The sequence below is a fragment of the Eurytemora carolleeae genome, unplaced genomic scaffold (assembly GCF_000591075.1).
Source record: "Eurytemora carolleeae unplaced genomic scaffold, Eaff_2.0 scaffold80, whole genome shotgun sequence".
NCBI lineage: Eukaryota > Metazoa > Arthropoda > Copepoda > Calanoida > Temoridae > Eurytemora > Eurytemora carolleeae.
This window is the reverse complement of record NW_019396141.1, coordinates 338,533-362,977: the sequence shown is the minus strand read 5'-3', so window position 1 is coordinate 362,977 and position 24,445 is coordinate 338,533. Positions and strand designations below refer to the sequence as shown.

Below are 24,445 nucleotides of genomic sequence, written 5' to 3'. Positions count from 1 at the left end.
TTGTATTCAATAAACGTCAAAATCGGGCCCAAATTTTTAGTGGGACCTCACGTGGCCCCAGGAAAGGTCTATGGATGATCGAATTTTTAAAAAGTTGCCTTTAACAGAATTAGACTTTTGAAAATTTGGAAAATCCACGATTTTTTTTTCATAAAATCCGCGATATATTTGGTTGTTTTTGTTTTACATTGTGTACAAAGAGAAAAGGTTCACAATTGAAATAGTGTAAGAATAGCAAATGTACAAAATAACCATTTTTGAAATTTGTAAAACTTCTCAAAATTTCGTGGAACCTTTTCATAGTCCAAAAACCTTTAAGGTCTTGAAAATGGAGCGGAGCTAAGTGCCCAACACTAGAGTTAAGAATTTAGAAGTTAAAATATTTAAACCCAAAGCTGTTGGTCGCCTCTTATGAAATAAGAGAAAGATAATCTTTTGGGAGGATTTAACAATTAAAATAAATAGTCGACGTCTGTGTTAATTATGTTCAAATAATGATGATAATCGCAGTCAACCCCCATTCCCGTTCATTTGAGACTACTACTAAATATCAGTGTTATTTTGGAAGTTATAAACATAGAATGTGCGTGTTATTTTTGAAAGAAAAACATTAATTGTAAATACATGTTATTTAAGAGAAAACGGATTGAATTCATGTAAGAGTTATTCTAGAAAGAAATAAAAAAATAATGCTACGCTCGGCGAATTTAAGGAATTTAGTTTTAGCCGCAAACTTTGATTTTCTTATCTTTATATCTTTGCAACCTGATTTTGTAGACCTTAGAGATTACACACTATAAATTCTCGTAGATCAAGTAGTCTAAATATCAAGATTTACACCGCCAGGTTGCAAAGATATAGGGATTAGAAAAGCTGAGTTTGTGGAAAAAGCTGATTTTGTGGAAAAAAAACTCAGTTCATTGCCCTTAGATTTTTCTGAGAGTAGGGTTGTTAATCGTTTTTGAAAACGAATGTTAAACGATCGTTTTTTCGTTTTCCTATCGTTTTTCGATCATTTTAAAAACAATCGTTTCAAAAACTTTTTAAAAAACGATAGTTTTTAAAACGATCGGAAAACGAAACAAAAAACGATAGGAAAACGAAAAAAACGATCGTTTTTCAAAAAAATGAAAACATTAACATCCCTATCTGAGAGTAGCTATACACTGTAAGTGCTATTTATGATTTCGATCATTAATGATACTTAAGTCTTAAATATTATGGAATTTCTCTCAAAAATAGCACACCTATAACATCTAATGTTATAAGGGTTTAAAAGGGTTGGCTTTTCATAAAAGAAAAATTATGGGTGCAAAACATGCATGCACATTGCACAAGGCACATGTATAATACAAGTATTGTAATGTAACTGAAGAAAATATATTTTAACAGTGAGAGAAGATATCTCCCTCTTAAAGCACTACTGCAGAGAGGATTAAATCATCAAATTAGATTAAATTAATCTTGAAAATCAACGAAAAACCTCAAAAGATGAAAGTAAAAATGTGAAGTGTCTATATTGACATTTTAATCAAACCTGCATACAGCTTTTCAGTTAAATTTTCTGATTTCTAATCTAAATTCTGGATAAGATGGGAATAATAAGAAGCATAACGATAAAACGCAAGACTAAAATACCTGCATTCTGGGCATGACTGTTCGAATGTAAATAATACTCAATTGCTTGCTGGGTGAGGTATATCTAGCATACTACAATACCTGCATGCCGAGCATGATGGGTCTAATATAAATTAAGATACATGAATATTGAGCATGATGGGTCTAATATATATTACAATACCTCCATACTGAGCATGATGGGTCTAATATATACTACAATACCTGCATGCCGAGCATGATGGGTCTAATATATAATACAATACCTACATGCTGAGCATGATGGGTCTAACATATATAATACAATCCTCCATGCTGAGCATGATGGGTCTAATATATACTACAATACCTGCATGCCGAGCATGATGGGTCTAATATATAATACAATACCTCCATGCTGAGTATGGTGGGTCTAATATATATTAAGATACCTGCATGCTGAGCATGATGGGTCTAATATATAATACAATACCTACATGCTGAGCATGATGGGTCTAACATATATAATACAATACCTGAATGCTGAGCATGATGGGTCTAATATATATTAAGATACCTGCATGCTGAGCATGATGGGTCCAAGTATAAACTACAATACCTGAATGTTGAGCATGATAGGTCTAATATATATTAAGATACCTGCATGCTGAGCATGATGGGTCCAAGTATATACTACAATACCTGCATGCTGAGCCTGATGGGTCTAATATATATTAAGATACCTGCAATTGCATACTGAGCATGATGGGTCTTACATATATTACAATACCTGCATGCTGAGCATGATGGGTCTAATGGCGCTACGACATCTGCTCTATTTCCATTTGCTCTATGGTCATTTGCTCTATGGCCATTTACTCTATTAACCGTTTGCTCTATAGCTCATAGATCACGACGTTTGCTCTATATGTCATCTGCTCTATGCGTCAATTGATCTATGACATAACACGTCATTTGCTCTATATATATACTACAATACCTGCATGCCGAGCATGATGGGTCTAATATATAATACAATACCTCCATGCTGAGCATGATGGGTCTAATATATACTACAATATCTGCATGCCGAGCATGATGGGTCTAATATATAATACAATACCTCCATGCTGAGTATGGTGGGTCTAATATATAATACAATACCTGCATGCTGAGCATGATGGGTCTAATATATATTAAGATACCTGCAATTGCATACTGAGCATGATGGGTCTAATATATACTACAATACCTGCATGCCGAGCCTGATGGGTCTAATATATAATACAATACCTCCATGCTGAGTATGGTGGGTCTAATATATACTACAATACCTGCATGCTGAGCCTGATGGGTCTAATATATATTAAGATACCTGCAATTGCATACTGAGCATGATGGGTTATACATATATTACAATACCTGCATGCTGAGCATGATGGGTCTAATATATAATACATTACCTGCAGCAATATCAGCATGCTGATCAAAATTTTACCTGCATGCTGTGCATGACGGTGATAAGGTAGACGAGAATGCAGAGCTGATCATGGGATAACCACATAAACTGATCTTCAGGGACATCCTGGGTTTATCATTATCTCAGGTCTTGTGTACAATATCAAAAGGGGAGTACTGAGGTTTCATTTTTGAATGGAAAATCAAGATATACATAAAGAATAAAGGCACTCAACACTAATTTTCTATCCTTTCTTTTTCTGAAACCTTTTGGTGTTTACTGTGTGGCTTTAATATTTCAAACTATGATTTTTAGATCTAACATATTGGTTTGAATTATCAAAGACATCAATGTAAAAAGATTAGAAAATTTGAGTTAAATGCAAGTGTTCAGTTCCTTTGAGAAGAAAAGGAACAGAGTTCTTGCCACAAACTGAAAATTTCTAATCCCTATAATTTTGCAACCCGTTGTCGTAGACCTTTAATATTTCAAAATATGAATTCTTTTAAATCAAATAATCTAAGTTTAAAATGCAAAATTGTACACTATCAGCTGAAAACTTTAGAATTGTGGATATCGAGATCAATGCTTGATCTCCTCTTTTTCTTAATCTCCAGATTAAATAATGCTTGTTCTCCTCTTGTTATTAATCTCCAGATTAATTAATCGATCGGGACTAAGGATATCCCATTTTAAGTTTTCAGCTCAGATCGCAAAGATATTAGGATTGGCAAAGTTTAGTTTGCGACTTTCTTTTGAAACATTGTTGGTTCCAGTAGAAATGCAGTATGTCATATTGATAATAACGTTGTCAAGCTCTCATAACAAAATAATTTTAGATCCAATTTTCTAACAAGATATTTTAAATTCCGAATTAGAAGTGCTAGCCTGCAACCCAATTCCTTTGAGAGATTGGCTAGTAAGAGCGAGAGAAAGGGGGTGTAGGGGAATACAAAAACTGCCTTAGTAGAGCTAAATTACAATTGTTAACCATTACCTTTGCATTTTAGGAAGAAATAACCCTTTAAACATTTAGAAATGAGAAACAAGGTATATGAAGTAAGATATGAAAATCCCCCCCCTCACTACATAATCAAAAGTAGTAAATTAATAAAATGAAATAAAAACCGTTCTGAACCTTGGCAACCCCCCCGGCCCATCCCTCCTCTCCTGTTATATGAGAAATTAGTTATAGGAATATAAAACTAAGAAGAAATAAAAAAGTTAAGACAAGAGATGAATAGAGATAAATAACTTCACGGGCAGTAAGTATTAAAAAGTTTTGCCTCAAAACTAATGTCGATTTTATAAAATAAATATCCGCCAATGAGTCCAGAAAAATCTGCGGACAACAATTTTATCTTATATCTTGTAGAAAAAAGACAATAGATATACAATTTAAATTATATAAGGGCTTGTGTTTTATTTTACAAGAAATACATATATTCTATTGTATCGCTCTCAGGAGAATTTCTAAAATAAATCTAACATTTCTTTTCAATCTTTACACTTCAACACTTCCTTTCACACACATTTCATGCTTGCAAGAAAAATAACACAAGAATTAATCAATCAGAAACTCTAAAAAAAAATATTTTAAATTTTCATTTCAAACCAATTTATTGATAAACGTTAAAAAATGAAATATTTTTGCGAGAGTATTTCAAATATGAAATTCTTCCTTCTTAAAATTTAAAGTTAAGGTTTTAGTCGTAGTACGCAAAATACGAGCGCTTTTCTTTAGTTAGATATCTAAAAAACAAATAGTGTTTTCCAGAATTCCTGGTTTGTCTAAATACAGATTTTTAGCTTTTAAATAGAGCTTAACCTTCGTACAAAATTTCACAATCTTTTTTTAAGCCCAAATAGAGCGAATATGTGTAATGTGTATGACAGAGAACCAAAACGAAGAAGTTAAAAACAAGCACACTTTGCAATGTTCATAGCTATCTGGATCCCTGTGCTTGATTGTGTTTTTAAGAAATTGAGATCATAATTTCCTTGGCGAAGTTAGCTTCCTTGTGAAAGTCTGGAGATGTTACAGTGAGAATAGATCCCTGCAGCTGTTTCAAGATCATCTTGGAGGACTTCACCTGACCCACCATCAGGTAGTAGCATACCTGAATAGAGTACATACAGTAGATTACATACAAACTATATTTAGAGTACATTTAGAGTACATAAAGTGTACATTTAGAGTACATTTAAAGTAGATTATGAGTAAAAAGATCATAGAGTATATATAGAGCACATTTAGAGTACATTTAAAGTACAAAGAGCATGGCGTACATTTAGAGTACAAAGAGCATGGCGTACATATAGAGTATAAAGAGCATGGCATACATATAGAGTACATTTAGTGTACATTTAGAGAACATTACGAGTAAAAAGACCATAGAGTACATATAGAGTACATTAGAGTTCATATAGGCTACATATATAGTATATTTAGAGTACATTTAGAGTACATTTAGAGTACATAAAGAGTGCATTTAGAGTACATACAGAGTATATATAAGATAAGATAAGATAAGATAAGATAAAGTTTATTGCTAAAATACATGTATCTGTATACAGAACGAGTTTACAATTACTAATTGATGATTATATTAACAGTATAAGTATAAAGCAATTAGGTGGAAAATATAAAGTACATATAGACTATAGTGAACATATAAAATATATTTAGAGTATATCTATATATTGGACAAAATTTTCAAAATTTTAGTTTTTTCGGATTTTAAACATGTTTTTTTAAACATTAAAAAAATCCGTAAAACCTTGTTGCAAAAACAAATTATTTTTTAAATTGTTGGGAAAATGTTTTTTCTTTTGTTTTCTAAAAATTCAATAAAATTAAATGCGATGAAACAAAAAATCCGCAAAAATTTAGATTGGAAATCTGCAGTAAATGTTATCAAATTTTAACCTTAGAACTAATATGACTCAAAAATGCAAATAATTGGCTTTACTCTATAAAGTGCATTTTCATAATAATACATTTGATTTGAGTAATTATAATAGAACTAAAGTTATCTTAATTTAATGACCTACAGATCCAAATTGGACAGCAAACGAGTTATCTTTTTTAAAAGCAATATTACGCATAATGTATAATTCTAAAACTTTTATGAATAAAGTTTCTTCATATTTGGTCTTCATATGACAGATAAGTGCGTTTAAAATGTTGGAATTTTTTGTCACATTTTATTTTTTAAGTCTAAAATCCGAATATTTTTTTTTTGAAATTGTGCCCAAAACATCGAAAATATCGCTTTCTTACCAACCCTGTAGAAAAAGAAATCTTTTCAGATTTTGGTTCGTCGTTCAACACCACCAAAATCCGTTAAACCCTGTATGAATAAAGCTAATTGTGTAACCTGCAGGACAAGGTAGAAGATTTGAAGATATTCCTTTTGTGCCAGGACCAAGCTTTGATCCTAGATTAATCAAATTAAAGGGACTGTAATCCTGATATGTCAGTGAACCTCCATTTAGAGAGCATGGCATGCCCAATAGACAAAAATATTAGAAAACGACGATATCATCAATAATGTTAACAAGATAGATGTTTAAGGGGGTAGCATTATGAATCATGCATGTCCCTTTTTAAATGAAATTTCACTTGAAATTACAACAACATTCCCTTTAATCTGGAGAAAAGGTCAGGTTTTGACAGGTTAATCTAATTTTATCAAATCTCTATGCTTTACTGCAAACTGGGGCCAGATAGCATAAATTTTGCACAAATATGAATTAACATAAAAGCAGGGGTATTTATTATTCAGAATTACCCCCCCCCCCCACGGGGGGGGAATGATTTTGATGAATTTCGGAAGAAAAATGAAAATGGGACATAAAAAGGCAAATTTTTTCATACCCAAAAAATAATTTTTTTTCCCCCAATTCTACGAAAAAACCATAAAAAGAATTTGCGCTCTGCGATACCATATATAACTTCTGGGGGAAAAATGATTTTTAAAAGGGGAAATGATTTGTTAGGAAAATAAACACCTCTGTTTGAAAGTTGAAGTCCAACAAAAGCTATTTGTATGATGCAAATAAACTTTTTTTAAATTAATTGGAAAACAATTTTGGTGGTTTTTTTCTTTTTTTAAATTGGCACATTTACAAGAAAATTTTTGTTCATGTTCCTTAAACCTTCACTGGGGTCATGTGAAGTTCCACGCCAAATTTGGGCCCATATGGTTCAACCGTTTTGACGTTTATTGCATGGATACAAACGGAGAGAAAACAAACAGACAGACACCCAGACAAGCAAAGTATATATATATATAGATAGCTAGATGTTATGCATTTAGCTATCGGTACAAAGGTATCAAGAAATCCGCAAATTAATACGTAGAAGAAAGGAGAAAAAAAAATAAAGTTTCTTAGTCACTTTCTCATGGATTAGGTCAGATTCGTGTAGATTTACAACCTTTGACTAGTCAGCTGATTTTAGGGATTGAACCCTTGACCTCTTTAACTTTAAAGTTTTCATTATGAAACGTGAATACTGAGAGGGGGGGGGGTCAAAATATTTACAGCTGTAATCCCTTCTTTATTTAGTGCAAATCGAATTTTAGGAAACCTTACTCATCACATTTAGAGTTTCTGTTACAATAATGCTTTTTATAAATTATTTTTATATTTTATCTACATTTTATATATTATACATTTTCTTATATCCGTAACGTATACTGTTTATGCCCCAACTAAAAAAGCGAAGCGGTCCATTTGAGGCTAATTGGCTAATTGCCCGCTTTGTAAGCTGGAAATAAAGTTACTTCAATACAGGAGGAAGTATTAAACTTTCGAATAAGTTAAGTCTTTTTCTAACTTCGTAGAAATGTATTTTGTATTTTGTATTTTGTATTTTGTATTTTGTATTTTGTATTTTGTATTTTCAATGATCTCTTAAAAAATTTGGAAATCAACTGACAAGGCTTAGGTTTTCCACCACTTACTTTTAAAAATTCCTTGTTGTCCACTAATATTTATTCAATAGTCATTTCCCCAAAACTCATAAAATAAGACATATAACATAAAATAAAATACATACCCCTGGATTGTGTATGATGTAACTACCTGATGTGTGGCGGAAGCAACCCAGTTTTCAATCTCAGGACTGACCTAGACAAGGATTTAAAATATCAGTATAACGAGAATATACAATACTAGCTGACAGGGGCGTAAATAAGGATTCTGTAGGGGGGGGGGGGGGTAAATTTTTTTGATGTAGCGCGAAGCGCGCCGAATTTTTTTCTCATTATACTCCAATAGGAGTCCTGAGCATCAACACCACATAAACACAAAAACACATAAACCGCCCCCCCCCACTAGAAAAAAATCATGATGTAAATCAAATTATTGGTTTTAGTTGGGTTTGATTCGCATTTTCCACTCATTTCTGGCATTTACAAACTCCATCAAATGAAGGATTCATTTCCTTTCTTTCAGCTTTCAACTTGTTTTATATCCTTCATTATAGTCATTCATTTTACATTAACTACAAAGATCTGTAAAAAATTGAATTTAAAGAGGAAAAAGATTTTACTTTTTTAAATCTTTAGAAAAGCTACTCTGCAAAACTTTGAAAAAATATTGTCTTTGTTTATATTCTAATTTCAATTTCTAAAATTTTCTTGTCGTCAATGTAGTATGTTAGATCTTAAGTAAATCTAATATGGAAATGACATTATTTAGAAGTAAAAAAATGTATTCTTCATTGCCCATACTCTTTTTTCTATTAAAAAAACATCTAATTATAATGACATTGACTATTACTTTAGAATTTAGAATCATTTCGAATATGTTGACTTAAAATCTGAAATTTCTAAAGTGTCTGCACATTTAAATTATGTTCGTGAAAATTTTAAATTTATTCAATTTTAAAATCAACTTTTAAAAAAACAAAAACAAACTAAAGTAACAACTCGCTATTCAGAGCCTGAATAGTTCAGGGGTAATTACCTCCAAGATTCGGGGGTAATTACCCCCAGGATTCTAGGGGGGGGGGGGTAAATAACCCCGATAAGCCCCCTTTTTACGCCACTGCTAGGTGATGTACCCGGTGTTTCCCAAGTTTCTCAAAAAATGTGAGTCAATTTGGTCCAGAGGTTTGGCCAGCTTTAGTAAACATATAAATATATTCCCCCCCCCCTTCCTTACCATCTGGAGGAGAGGGTTTGCCTCGTTGAACTTCTTGTGTGAGAGGAAGAGCATGGTTTTGGAGAGGATAAAGAGACACCTGGTGTACCTAGAGTTCATACCACAGTAATCAATACCTGGCATAAATATCATAATTAGCAATCAGAGTTAAATACACAGGGGTTACCCACACACAATTAAACTTTACGACTATACGAAAGGAATTCAGACTTCGCACAAACGCTGATTTTCTAATCAATATCTCTTTGCAACACAATGTCGTAGACCTAAGAGACGCCAAACTATGAATTCTGTTAGGTCAATTAATCTAAGTTTGAAGTATTGAAGGTTTCAAAGATGTAGGGATAAGAAAATTTGAGTTTATGACAAAGGCTCAATTCAAATATTTTTTATTGGTTATTTATTTGATATTATGAACAACATGTCATTATTTTTTCTGTTTGAGATCCCAGTTTTTTGTTAGTTATCTGTAAAAAAAAGAATAAAAATAACAAGAAATATGTTTATTTATGATCTACACCCCAATCTCATCAAGTATTCTTTTCACCTTAATTCTCATCAAAATTTAAAATGGAAGCAGTTTGTGAAGACAATTTAAAAATATGATGCTGAGAAATGAAAAACGTCAGAGGCATTAAATTTCATTAATTTGGGCTAATAATGAATATAAATAGAGGTTATAGTTTTCATTTTAAAATTTTACTTTTTATAGTCTAATAATTACGATATTTGGTTTCAAATAATTAAACTTTTAACGTATTCTTTGTTTTTTAATTTTATAAATGAAAAAAACTTTCAATCTAACACGAACTTTTAATCAAAAGACAAATTGACTATGGACATGGTTGGGACATTTCATAGAAACAAATTCATAGATAGGATTTCATTGTTAGGACATTTCATAGAAACACTTCATAGAAAGGATTTTTTATTGTTAATGCATTTAATAGAAACACATTCATAGATAGGATTTTCATTGTTAGGACATTCCACAGAAACACATTCATAGATAGGATTTGCATGGTTAGGGCATTTCATAGAAACACGTTCATAGAAAAGATTTTCATTATAACATTTCATAGATAACATGTTTCATGCACATGCCATTTCATGGATAGGACATTTTATAAATGGGACAGAAAAATATCTAAGAAAATAGATAAAATATTGTATAGAAAGGACATTCATGGATCAAAGGACAATTCATAGACAAAAAAATTAGTTTTCTCATTTCATAAAATAACAGTGTTTATCATGATCATTTTGGAAAAAAGAAATAATTATCCCTTTCTTTGAAAAATTTTCATTGTCTAGGAAATGTAATTTATCATTGAAATGCCTTATCAATAAAATGTCTTATATAAATGCCCTATCTATGAAAAGTTCTATCATTGAGATGTTTATCATTAAAATGTCCTATCTAAAAAATGTAATGTCAATAAAATGTCTGTCTTTGTAATGCCATGTCATGAAAGGCCCATCTTTAAAATGTCTTTCTATGAAATGTCCCAACATCCTATTTATAATTTTTTAACAACGTTTTTTCAAAAACTCTTCAAATCTTTTATCATTTAAAAATACTCTATTTTACTCAACAAAAAAGTTTTTAAAATGTTTATTATTCTCATCTAATGCCTCACGGTATGTATATGTATTAAATTTAAAGTATAATAAAGTTAATGAAAAAAAATGGAGGGTTTTAAATTCTAGGAAGCTTTCTTCATAAAGAGAGATTAGGTAATTTATCATAATTTCATTCTTAATTTAAGCAATTTTATGTGTAGCCTTTCTAACATGGAGATATAGTTAAATTTTGATTGATTAATTCACAACAAAAAAATAAAGGGAAAATCGTTCGCTTTTTATTGATAAGGTAAATATTAGAATATGCGAATTTTATGCATAAAAAGTTTGCAAATTTTAAAACAGAGATTTTTAGAAGTTTTTTATTGTTGAAAAAAATCAATGATTTTGTAGTTGTAGGGCTGGGAAGATTTCTGGATTATTTGAATCATGATTTCCTAGATTTAAAGCGAACTAGAAAATGTTTCGTGTTTTTCTATGTACGGAAAATAGATAAAAACCTAAATTGTATTCTCATAACTAGAACTGTTATACGTAAGATGGGGTCGGACTCTGATTTTATAATTTTACCCCAGCTGACCTGCTTGCAGGTAGGTGTACGCAGGTAGATAATCCTTTAAACTAATGTGAAGCTGAGCAGCCTAAAACAAGGGATTTTGAAATTTTAGTTGACCTTTGTCTCCAGATGAACCCTGGGAGCGGATTTAATGAGTGGAGAGAGATCGCTTAACTACCTACTGCCGGTTAAAATCATGAATCGCCGAGACCATCTCTAATTTATTAATTAAATTCTCATAAATCATTAACTTTGAATCGTTGATTCAGGATTTGAGCTGGCAACGGGGTAGGTAAATCAGAGACCTCTAATAAATTTGGTCTCTGATTTCGATATATTTTATTTTATTTAACGCCATACACGTTTTAAGCCCGACTAAAAGCATATTTTCAAATAAAACTTTAATCAAAGATGACAATGCCTGATTTACAACAGTACCCTTAAAAACCTTTGTCTAATCAAATACGAATTTATCAGAATCAAAACAATTTTTGAATCAGAAAAAAGACGGTATATTCCACACTGTTGATCAAATTAAGGTTTCAAATGTACCGATGTAAATAGGACATTGCGATCTTTGTATGAAGGGTCACAAGAAATTACGCTTACAGTCCCTTTAAGCGTAATTTCAATATTTTTTCACTAATGTTCTGGTTTAGTTTTGCAAGATATAAATCAAACCCTGACAAGATTTCCTGGATAATCATATTATACGGGAAATGCACTGCTCGGTAGAAAACGATAAATCATCCAATAAATCAAATAAGTTAATGGAATTATCAAAGTGCAAATTATGAAAAAAACAAGAAACATATTTTTTTTGATAAAATCTAATCTAAAATAAGATTCTCTGATCAATCCCAAATGTTGATTGATTGATATTAGGGGCAGAAAAAAACCATGTTGTTATTGTAAACAATTGGAAGTTGTCAAGTTGTAGAACAAACTCCATACTGCAGAATGTTTACTGCAAGGGAGTGTTTATTTTTCTGTATATCTTAATTTATCTCTTATATTAAATACTAATATTTACATCTTTTAACACCCCAAATGCAGTACACATTTCTGAAGTGTTAGTACACGTACACAAAAACTTGTTAAAGTTCACAATGACATATAAAGTGTACTTTCATGCCCCCTAAATGTACTTTCAACCCCGATCCCATTTGGGATCAGAAATGGAATTATATGGACTCCTGCAGAAATCTAATACATGACAAATTATAAATAAGTTTGGCTTGTCTGTTTGTTTGTTTGTGTTCAATTGAATTGATCAGACCCAACTTTGTTGTGATATCTCTTATAACACAGGCCGAAGGCAGTACAAAATGTTAAATCTTGAAAATCGGCACATGAGAAGAACAGGACAATTTTTAATTCTAATGATAAACGAAGAAAATGTTACCATTAAAATAAAAAATTAAACCCAAACATATTTACTTGAAAAAGGGCGTCAATATATTTCTTAATTACGCTACAGTATTCTAATAATGAATATGACACAAACTAATTTTTGAATTATATATATTTAAACCTGAAACAGAAGTCTTGAATTCCAATGTGGATTGTTTGATGAGAGTTGAAGTGCACGATCAAGGATCTGCTTACAGTTCCCTGTATTCCCTTCCTTCTCATACATCCTATACATTAATTTCCCTGCCCCTATCCCAGACTATATCCCCATCCCTATCCTAAATATAGCTTACTTAGCTAGGACTGAAGCAGCTTCAAGCATGATCTGATCAGGTTGAACATTCTGACCTTGATACCAACTCTGCTCTAGGTGATGTTTTGCTGAAACAAATAGATTTTAAAGGAACTGTGATTTGAGAACGATATTTCAAGTGACCGTTCTACTAAAGAAGGGCATGTTCGATTCAAAACGGCACCATTTAGACCTCTATCTGATCGATGATTTTGAAGAAATCGTCGGCTAGACAAAACGTTTGAAAAAAATAAATCTTCAAAAAGATAATGATGGATATTTTTTAAGGTACCGTTGTGAATCGAACGTGCTACTCTCGGAACAAGGCGTCCCGGCAAAGCAAGGTGTATTCAGGGAAGAAATAGGTATATTGAATCGATGAATCAGTGGCCTCCGCAAATAGGGTTTTATGATAAGTGGTGAAGATTAAAATTTTGAAAAGCATATTGACACGGGAACCGGCTTGAATATTCGAATATAAATCAATTTAGACAGCAAAAAAATAATCTCAAATGGACAGAAATACATTGGTACTTAATTAGATCTATATACGAAGAAAAACGTTTTCCCCCATATCTTCAGCAATTTTGTTACATTTTTAACTTTTTAGCTTGATTTGAACTTTTACTTGTGATTTTTGTTTCACGTTTAGCACCATCATTACACTTATTAAACAGTCTAAGAAGGATTGTACTTGTGTACAATTTCCCTTTTATGATATATATACACAATTCAATGCCAACATTATTTTAATGTTCCCCCAATCTAGTTTGAAACATATTGTTAGTTTATTATTATTATTAATAATATTAATATCCTGATCATGAAATCAAATCAGATAAAAAAAGAAAATGGGGACTAAAGAAACTTAATAAAAATAATGAAGATTGGAAAATAAATGGATTATAAACTATACAGTATACACAGAATATTCCCAAATGACAAATAATGTAAATAATCTAAAAGAAAGAAAAGCAGAAAAGAACTGAATGAACTTGTTTCTAATAAAAACAGGAAAAAACTAAAAAAAAATTACGAGATTGATCAACATTTTTTGTTAATTTAACAAAAAATGAAAAATTCTGAATAAGCAACGGGGGGGGGGCTTAGAAAGGGAGAGAAAGGTGTGAGGATCGGGGTCGATGCAAGAATGGGATAATTAAGGAAAAAATAACATAAAATCATGAAGATGATTGAGCTCTGAAACTTGTCTAGAAGGAAACGTTGTCCAGATCTGAACATTTTAGAATTGGATTGCCTTAATACCGATCGCTTAATTTGAATATCGTGATTGTGCGTACGCCACTCTGATTGGTTAAGTTTTTGACACTTTCCTTTATACAAACTAAAGATTAAGATAATCTTAAGATTAACAAAAAGAGGAGATCAAGCATTGATCTCGATATCCACAAGTTTTCAGCTCTGGATATGTTTCAGAGGAAATAAAAAACCAAAACAAGTCCAAAAAGATAAACTGACCTAAATCTAAGTTGTTTGAGTATAATCGCAGCATATTTCCAAGCTGTAGATGGGTACGAGCCTCTAAACATTATAAAATGACGCATTTCTAAAAAATGATAAAAAACTGATTACATCAAGGTTGTCATTAAAATGTCCAAGCGACCTTCCATTTAAAGAGGGTTACAGTGGTACCCTTGACGATATCTTATCAAAGATATCGTCGTTTTTCTAAATTAAAAATTTTTAAATTCTGACAATTTCTCCATTTTTTTCTGAAACAAAAAATGCGCACGTCACTTATGCAGAGAAACAACCATTGAATAAATCAATTTTTAAATAGAAAATCATAATTAATAACTAATTTTTGTCAGACAAAGTAGCGCTTACCTGAATATATTCTTCATTCTTTAGGAATTGAGAATACAGTTCTCTACCTTCTATGTCTGGGGGGATTAAATGTAATTTACCTATATCTGGAGACAAATTTATGTAGTTTACCTATATCTGGAGACAAATTTATGTAGTTTACCTATGTCTGGGGGCGGATTTATGTAGTTTACCTATGTCTGGGGGCGGATTTATGTAGTTTACCTATATTTGGAGACAAATTTATGTAGTTTACCTATGTCTGGAGACAAATTTATGTAGTTTACCTATGTCTGGGGGCGGATTTATGTAGTTTACCTATGTCTTGAGACGGATTTATGTATTTTACCTATGTCTGGGGACGGATTTAATGAGAATACAGCGTGCAGACAACGAATACTCTCCTTCATGTTATTCTTTAGCCTGAAAAAAACTATTATCGGTATCTATATACATAAAGTTTTCATTTGTTTGTTTGTTTGTATGTCCGATCATAACTCTTGAGCCCCTAGACCGATTTGACTAGAATTTTGATTAGGGAACTCGGGAAAACGACGTGAATGTTCATAGCTCGGGTTTGAGTTAAAGTTAGTTTCCCGGTAAAATGGACCACGTGCGGGAAAACGGCGGGAGTAACCATTAACCATGAGTATTGAGTATCTTTGAAACGCTAGGTTCCCAAGCTAAATTCCATATAAAACTGGAAAAAATACTAACATTACATCCGTAACCGGTTCCTGGATCCAGATCAAAGAAAAAAAATAACCAATTTATGTTAATAGACAGCTTTTAATTTCAAAACACAAATATCAAGTACTGACTAGTGAGATTATTTACAGTGAGCACCGGAAAACTGTGAAATGGGAAGACGACTTTAAGACTCGAGTTATGATCTTAAATAGTCAAGAACCTGCGATTTAAAAAATTCGGGAAAATATGGCTCGGGTCTAATTGCTGTCGTTGGGCCTTATTTACGACTTGAGCTTTCGGATTCAAGCTGAATCTTTTTTTCCACAGAGTTTAGTTCAAAAACCCGGTTGAATATTCTATTTTGCGGATTTTCTTAGTAGGAATTGACGCATTCCGGGTTTTTATGAGAAAATACTCAACATTGAGCCTTATTCTTCACTAAATCCAACCAAGGTCGGTTTTATTTTCATTGGGCCTATACTCCTTAAGTCGAGCCGAAAATCATGCAGCTGTCAATCACTTGACACAAGCTGTCGTCAGCGTTGAGTTGAAGATTGGGTCTTGAAGTCGGGTTTAAGGAATTACGGCTTGAGCCGAAGTTTTTAAGTCGCGGGCTCTGTGAACATAAGACACAGCAATTGTGCAGAGTGAATTGAACCAAGACCCATTTCATATAATAAGCGGTTTTTAAGCTGTTTAGGTAAAAGGATTTGCTCTGAAACTTAAATGTCGTCTTCCTATGCCACATTTTAATGGTTCTCACTTTAGTATAAACACATTTGACCTACAAATGGTCAAATGAGCTCAGACTAAAAAAAATGATGAGAAAAACATCATTTTTATCAATTTGCCCATGCTATCCATATAAAAGTATAACCTAAACTGTTCTGCCATAGCAAGTAAAGCGGGATACCGCATGTCCCCCGACATTTTAAATAATCTAAAATATTTTATCATAATTAAAATTAGTTTCTTACAAAGAAAACCTACGACTGTAAGTAGAGCCATGCTAGTGAGTAACTACATGACATTGATGTTTAACACAAATCAATTTTAATATATATTTGAAAAATTGATTTCAAATTTACAATGTAAGGCATTCGTATCAATATATCAATTTTGTCTTCAGAAGTTATCTTAAAAAATGTTGGTTTAATTGTTCACAAATACAAATTGGTGGTTTAGCATGCTGTTTAGACATTTACGTATTCAAGGATACATAAGGTTGTTCTTCACTATCTCATACACCATTCTCCTTCGGAAGTAGGGCATGTTCTGAAATAGCGAAAAGAATTTAAAGGGACTGTAAGCGTAATTTCAAGCGACTCTCCATTAAAAGATGCCAATGCCCGATTTACAACAGTACCCATGAAAATGTAATCTGATCAAAGATTTGGAAGATACCGTCGTTAAAGGTACTAATGCAATGAAAGTTATTTCAAAGGTGTACGCATTTTTTGTTCTGCAGTGAACTGTCTTTGGGTAGAAAAGTAAACACAAGACGGATGACACAGCCTGATATGGAATCAATTTTCACAAAAAAAATCTATGAAATATTCTGGTCAAAGGAAACTTTTATGTGAATTTTCGAAATTATCAAAATTAAATGCTTTTATCCTCCTGGCATACTAAATGAACACTGAGGCATCTATTCTTGTTTACAAATTCCGCCCAGAGAGAACTGGTCTCAATATGTTTGCAGAGTATACGCGACCGCAATTAACTTTCCTTGCATTAGTACCTTGCCGTCGTTCATCTGACTCAAAAAGTATTTATTTCTATGAGTTTCTCCATTGCTTCTTTTAAACAAGAAATGCTCAAGTCCCTTTCAGAGAGAAACCGCATACAATTTAAAGAAACAAAAACATTGATACATAATTTTAACTTGATCAGACAGATTTTAAGGGCACCATTGTTAACTGGGCATTGTCATCTTTGCATGGAGGGCTAAAATTACGCTTACAGTCCCTTACAACAAGTTATTATAGATATTTTAGATATTACTCCGTGATGGTGTACATCCCCACTCTATATATATCTACTCCGTGATGGTGTATATCTCCACTCTATATATATATCTACTCCGTGATGGTGTATATCCCCACTCTATATATATCTACTCCGTAATGGTGTAAATCCCCACTCTATATATATCTACTCCGTGATGGTGTACATCCCCACTCTATATATCTATACTCCGTGATGGTGTATATCCCCACTCTATATATATCTCCTCCGTGAAGGTGTATATCCCCACTCTAAATATATCTACTCCTTGTTGTTGTATATCTCCACTCTATATATATCTACTCCTTGTTGTTGTATATCTCCACTCTATATATATCTACTCCTTGTTGTATATCCCCACTTTATCTATATCTACTCCTAGTTGTTGTATATCCCCACTCTATGTTTATCTACTCCGTGATGTACCTCCTGTGTGAAGGATATCCTGGCTCGTCTAGATAAATATTCTGCGAACTTGCACGCAAACATTCCGCAATCAGATCCGTTCATCTGCTGGGGGATTCCTTTCACAAGGGTCAGCTTCCACCCTTCAGTACTCAGCTCAGACTATAATTCAAAACAAATATAAAAATCAGATTAGAGAAAGAAAATCAGAAAAATAAATAAAAATGAAGTACAATAATTGACAAAAGAAAATTTTAAATTAAAATAGAGACCAAGAGAGAAAAAAACTGATATTTATTCAGAATATCAGACTAAAAAAACCACATGAGACAGACAGAAAAAATCACTCTAAACGTATAAATAATAGACTTGTAAAAAATAAAGACTAAAAGAGACTATAAAAATGAGACTAACAAAAACAATAAAATCAGACTTAGAAATAACACGTAAAATAAGATTATGATATAGTTAAAACTTTAAAGAATCCGAATAAAAGAGACAAATGAAAAATCAGACTATCAGATGTCGCCAACCTTCTTTTTGTCCTGGTGTTCTTCCTTTAAGTATTTAAAGAGAAGATCCAAACACTGCTGATTGTTCCCGCCCATACTAAATATTATAAACTTAATGGAACTGTCAACAAAATTTTAGGAAGTCGACTTTTAAACTCAACTTATGACTTTACACAGCAATTGTATAAAAAGACCCACTTAAGTTATGTATCACTCTATCTGAAGTGCCATTTTACATTAAGAATTCACAAAGTATGCCTTGGCTAAAAAGAGAAAATTGAGATATTTTTTGACAAATAAATCATAGATTTCTGCCAAAAAAAATAAGCTCTGATATGTTTCATTAAAGAAATCGACATTTTCAATAATCAGAAAAATTTTGCGCTGATTATTCTTTTTGTAAATATCTAATTTAAAATAATAAATTTAAAATTCTGCATCTTCAGAGAAAGTAATATTTCCTAATTCCAAGAAAATAAGAATATTAAACAAATGAATGATCCTTCCAATATCGTGGGAAAAATATCACTTTCAGGCCAGTGGTGTATGTATACTGTATAATGCACTGATAGTGCACTTTTAAGGTTTTGGACTTTTAAGAGGTTGCACAAAAAAGCTGGGAAGTTTTACAAAATACAAAACTGTTTGTTATAAGCATTTGCTTTTCTTGCACTGTGCATTTGACTATGTGCACAAAACGAGTATCGAATGAATGAATTCCAATGTTCAACGTGATAATGAATATTGATAATATTATGGGAACGTTCACTGTATTTTTTCTAGTTTTTAACAATTTTTGCCAACCAGACCTGTCGTAGTAGTTTATCTCTTTCTTCTTCAAATCGATTGTAGCAAGGCACCAGTGCATTCCCAAGTGTACCTAAACAAGTTAATATAAATTGATCAGCCAAACAAGATCAGATTATGGCTTCGGATTCCTCATGCTTTATCCAAAGTATTTGACTTAATCCGTTAGGCCACAAAAGTTAAAGATTAGCGTTTTCTGAAGTGTTTGAAAAAAGTTCCAAACTCTTCAAGACTTCAATTCTTTGGTATAAAAATTTACAATCTCTTTGCAGTGAGCAAAAAATAAAGAAAATAAAATGTTCTAAAATTAATTCATTTAGATTTTTAAAATTGAAAGCAAACATAAAATCTTTTTTTTATAGTAAAATTAGACTTTTAAATTATGTAAAAAACGCATTATAAATCAACATTCTTTAAAAGTGTTCTTTTGACAAAACGTACATACGAAAATGAAAAATAATAACAGTAATAATAATGATACTTACAGGGATGAATACAATATCCTGAGCGAAGATATCAGTTTTTTTAGTCCACCGTCTTATACTAGAGTACCCTTTATCCTGATCATCCAAGATTTTTGGTTGCGATTAAGATTAAGATTAAGGTTAAGGTTAAGGTTAAGGTTAAGGTTAAGGTTAAGGTTAAGGTTAAGGTTAAGGTTAAGGTTAAGGTTAAGGTTAAGGTTAAGGTTAAGGTTAAGGTTAAGGTTAAGGTTAAGGTTAAGGTTAAGGTTAAGGTTAAGGTTAAGGTTAAGGTTAAGGTTAAGGTTAAGGTTNTTAAGATCGAGATTAAGACCAAGATTTAGATTATAATGAAAAACTAAGATTAAAATTAAGATTAAGACGTAGACTAGGACATAGACTAAGATTAAGTTAAGGATTAAAATTAAAATGAAGATTAAGATTAGGAATAGGATTAGGATTAAGATTAAACATAAGATAAGAATTAAGAATAGGATAAGGATCAATATTAAGTCAATTATGCCTTGATTAGGATAGTATCAAGAAAAAACTTATTTACGCTTTGGAACAGGGAACAAAATTAAATGAAAAATAAAATTTTCACTTCGAAAATCTGAACTCTTGACATGATTTTCAAATGTTTATAGCCTTGACACTTCTACGACATCAGCGACCGAATTTAATGAATTTTAGCATGGTCGCTGAAGGTCTGTGATTCAAGACTTAAACTAGCCGTAGGTAGTTTAGAGACCCTAACTCAAGTTCATTGAATTAAAACCCAGGTTAGAAAATAAATTTAAGAATTTGAAAACTCAAGACTAAGGTGAGTAATCAGTTTAACTGTTATTTGATTAAAATCTGGTTCCTTGTATGTTGAGTAGAAAAATGTGCTGAAAGCATAAACTTGACAGAACTTATCCTTCCCGCCTCTAGCTACGATCATCTAGAACAAATATTACAATCATTTACAATATCAGAAGTTTGAGATCCGGATCCGGAAAATGTAAAAATCCAACGATTCGGATTTAAGGGGAAAACTGTCGGTCCAAATGTGTAAATGGTCAAAAAAGTCAGGGTTGAAAATTAGCGAATAAGAAGGTCATTGGAGGTCATAAGATGTCATTATAGGTCGTTAGAGGTCATAAGAAGGTCAAACACTGAATTCGTTGCTACTACTGTATTGCCTGAGTTCCTAGCTTTCGTATGATATACATTAAGCCAATTTGAAGGTCATTAGAGGTCGTTTCAGGTCATTAGAAGGTCAAACACTGAATTCGTTGCTACTATTGTATTGCCTGGGTTCCTCACTTTCGTTTCATAAGCCAAAGTTGAAACCATCTTCTTATTGTCAACATCATTAAAGGTCATTAGATGGCATTAAAGGTCATGAGTGTCAATGTTTTTGGGGGGGAAAAATCACTTATTAGGCGTGCGGCCAAAAAATTGGATCATTTGAACCAAAAATGATGGCAGAGACCGCCACCCCCTTCTGGATCCCTTTGGATTCGGATAAAGATGAATATAAAAATATAAGAATGAAAAGCGTGAAGACTGAAGAAAGAGTGAAGGGCGGATTAGAACAAAAGGTATAACAGAATGAAAGGGATGAAGAGTTAAGGCGGATTAGAATGAAAGGGATGAGAATGAAGGCGGATTAGAATGCAAGGGATGAAGAGTGAAGACAGATCAGAATGAAAGGGATGAAGAGTGAAGGCGGATTAGAATGAAAGGGATGAGACGTGAAGGCTGATTAGAATGAAAGGGATGAGAGTGAAGGTGAATAAGAATGAAAGGGATGAAGACCGAAGGCGGATTAGAATGAAAAGGGATGAATTGTAAAGGCGAGTTAGTATGAAAGGAATGAAGAGTGAAGACAGACAGATCAGAATGAAAGGGATGAAGAGTGAAGGCGGATTAAAATGAAAGGGATGAGACGTGAAGGCCGATTAGAATGAAAGGGATGAGAGTGAATGTGAATAAGAATGAAAGGATGAAGACCGAAGGCGAATTAGAATGAAAGGGATGAAGAGTGAAGGCGGATTAGAATGAAAGGGAAGAAGAGTGAAGACAGATCAGAATGAAAGGGATGAAGAGTGAAGGCGGATTAGAATGAAAGGGATGAGACGTGAAGGCCGAATAGAATGAAAGGGATGAGAGTAAAAGTGAATAATAAGAATGAAAGGGATAAAGACCAAATGCGGATTAGAATGAAAGGAATGAAGAGTGAAGACAGATCAGAATGAAAGGGATGAAGAGTTAATGCGGATTAGAATGAAAGGGATGAGACGTTAAGGCCAATTAGAATGAAAGGCATGAGAGTTAAGGTGAATAAGAATGAAAGGGATGAAGACCGAATGCGGATTAGAATGAAAGAGATGAAGAGTGAAGGCGGATTAGAATGAAAAGGATGTGACGTGAAGGCCGATCTAGAATGAAAGGGATGAGATTGAAGGTGAAAGAATGAAAGGGATGAAGACCGAAGGCGGATTAGAATAAATAGGGATGAATTGTAAAGGCGGGTTAGTATGAAAGGAAAGAAGATTGAAGTCAGATCAGAATAAAAGAATTTCTCAACTTTCTTTTAAATTATGCAAAACGTAAATTTTACAAAGTTTTTCAATTTGTTTCAGAAAGTTTAGATGACGAGAGGAGAAATTTGTAGTTTCGTCAATTTTCTTCCCAAACTTTGATTTCAAAAGGATCCTTTAACCTCTTTATCTTCTCTAGTAATAATGATGAGGATATCGTTGTTCATCTACGAATATTTTCAATCTATAAATCTTTAAATTTCACAACATCTTAAATTCACGAGTCATTTTTCCAGGGTAACCACTGTAAATTTATCATTTTCTAATAGAAAAACAAGGATTTCTCATCTAATAACGATTGACAAGGATGAAAAAGAAACCGTTGTAAATTGGAATACTTAAAATTACGTTGACAATCCCTTTAATAAAACTCTATATTTCCAAAAATATTACATAAAATAAATGTATTCTAGATGTAGTTTAACGATCATAAAACCAGAATTAACATATTTTATTTGTTTAATATTTGCTCAAGTTCAATATTTGTTCAAGTTTACCAAGATAATGTGCGCTAGGGGGAGATGTTATGAATATTATGAATATTTAAACTAGAATTGCAACAAACAAATGTTACTAGAAATTTAACTAAATTATGGTTAATTTGCAGTTAAAGATTATAATTTAACAAATAATGAAGATGGCTATTCTAACCATTGAAGACACAAAAACTCCCCAATTTTAAGCATGACTGAAAATATAATTATTTTTTTTATAAATAAATACGCAGAAGTCTCTTGATGATAGGCAACCTAGACCTAGACCTTGGCCTGACCTAGACCTGAACCTTGTCCTTTATGTTGACCTTAACCAAGACCTAGACCTTAACCTAGACCTAACCTTGACCTAAACATAGACCTGGACCTTGACCTTAACCTTTACCTAGATCTAGACCTAGACATAGACATAGACATAGACATAGACATAGACAAAGACATAGACATAGACCAAGACCTAAACCTAGACTTTATGTTGACCTTAGTCAAGACCTAGACCTTAACCTGAACCTTGCCCTTTATATTGACTTTAACCGTGACCCAGGCATTGACCTAAACCCATACCTTAACCTAGACCTGGACCTTTCCTGGACTGAACCTGAATCTGAACAAGCACCTTCACCTAGACCTTTCACTTTGACCTTGAAATGAACCTGAATCTGGCCTTGACCTTGTCTTTGACCTTGACCTTGACCTTGACTTTGAACTGGACCTTTACCTGGACCGTTGTGGCGTTATTTATGGGTAAACGTTAAATAATGGAATTAGGCTCTACGCAGAAAATTTTCCGCGGCAATCACGCACAATTTTGTGAATGTAAAGAGTAAATTAAGTGATTTAGTGTTTCTCATATTTGAGAATCAATCAAGTTTTGCTGAGTGACAGACATTAAAAATCAATTGTTTTAACATTAGGGATCGATATTACAGCTTTGTTTACGTAAGTTAAATGTTAAGATTCTGATACTTGCAGCTAATAAGAGTTTACTGTATATAGTTATAATTACTTCTGTACTCACATTATAATATCAGCATATAGTGTATATTTTAGCTGTGTAAATATAATTTCTAATTTTGAAATTTCAGATAAAATACCAGATTTCTGTTGTGCGCATTGCCGTAAACTGCAAACATATGCACGGATGCCGCAGAAAATTTGCTGCGTAGAATCTACTAGCATTATTTGACGGTTACCCAGAAATAACGCCACACCGTGATGAGGATCTTTGCCTTGACCTTGACCTTGACCCTATCCTTGACCTGGATCTGGAGTTTATCCTTAACCTGGACCTTGACCCTAACCTCGACCTAGATCTGGAGTCTATCCTTCACATGGACTTTGACCGTAACCTAGACTTTGACCTAGACTTGGACCTTGACTTTCACTTGAACCTTGACTTGGACTTTGACCTGGACTTGAACTTGAATCCGGAAGTAGCCCTAGACTTAGACTTGAAATTGTATCCAGATTTTTTATGTATTTAAGGACTAATGGTATTCTCTGAACATGGGAAACCTTTTTCTTTTATTGTAAAATTGAATTTGTGTTAATTTTGTTCAGTTCTTCTCATTTTACAACTC

General features: G+C 32.6%; 2 protein-coding genes across 2 annotated transcripts in view; both read right to left on the bottom strand.

Moving 5' to 3' along the window:
- The window catches only part of LOC111696170 (MAU2 chromatid cohesion factor homolog), a gene marked incomplete in the record, with an annotated part of 32,343 nt that overhangs the window by 4,542 nt on the left and 3,356 nt on the right, over window positions 1–24,445 (bottom strand). Inside the window, 12 exon segments of the mRNA XM_023465718.1 lie at window positions 3,095–3,181; window positions 5,056–5,175; window positions 6,436–6,495; window positions 8,147–8,191; window positions 9,230–9,345; window positions 11,394–11,454; window positions 12,904–13,009; window positions 13,076–13,163; window positions 14,554–14,616; window positions 15,251–15,324; window positions 16,469–16,534; window positions 23,910–23,915. Of these exon segments, the coding sequence (XP_023321486.1) occupies window positions 3,095–3,181; window positions 5,056–5,175; window positions 6,436–6,495; window positions 8,147–8,191; window positions 9,230–9,345; window positions 11,394–11,454; window positions 12,904–13,009; window positions 13,076–13,163; window positions 14,554–14,616; window positions 15,251–15,324; window positions 16,469–16,521 (873 nt within the window).
- Window positions 16,544–20,751, bottom strand: LOC111696171 (sentrin-specific protease 1). The gene is made up of 6 exons (XM_023465719.1): window positions 20,649–20,751; window positions 19,808–19,882; window positions 19,325–19,395; window positions 18,537–18,612; window positions 18,025–18,165; window positions 16,544–16,866 (listed from the first exon to the last, which is right to left on the bottom strand). The coding sequence occupies exons 1-6, from the start codon at window positions 20,724–20,726 to the stop codon at window positions 16,801–16,803; spliced, it is 507 nt and encodes a 168-aa protein (XP_023321487.1). The 5' UTR covers window positions 20,727–20,751; the 3' UTR covers window positions 16,544–16,800.

Bases quoted from the DNA above. Each gene is read 5' to 3' on its own strand.
- LOC111696171 (XM_023465719.1), bottom strand. From the start codon at position 20,726: ATGATCGTAGCTAGAGGCGGGAAGGATAAGTTCTGTCAAGTTTATGCT. The intron at 18,613-19,324 runs GTCTGGTTGGCA...TATAATATTTAG, and splicing joins GAGATAAACTACTACGACAG to TATGGGCGGGAACAATCAGC. The intron at 16,867-18,024 runs GTACATCACGGA...TCGCTATTTCAG, and splicing joins GGATATCCTTCACACAGGAG to AACATGCCCTACTTCCGAAG.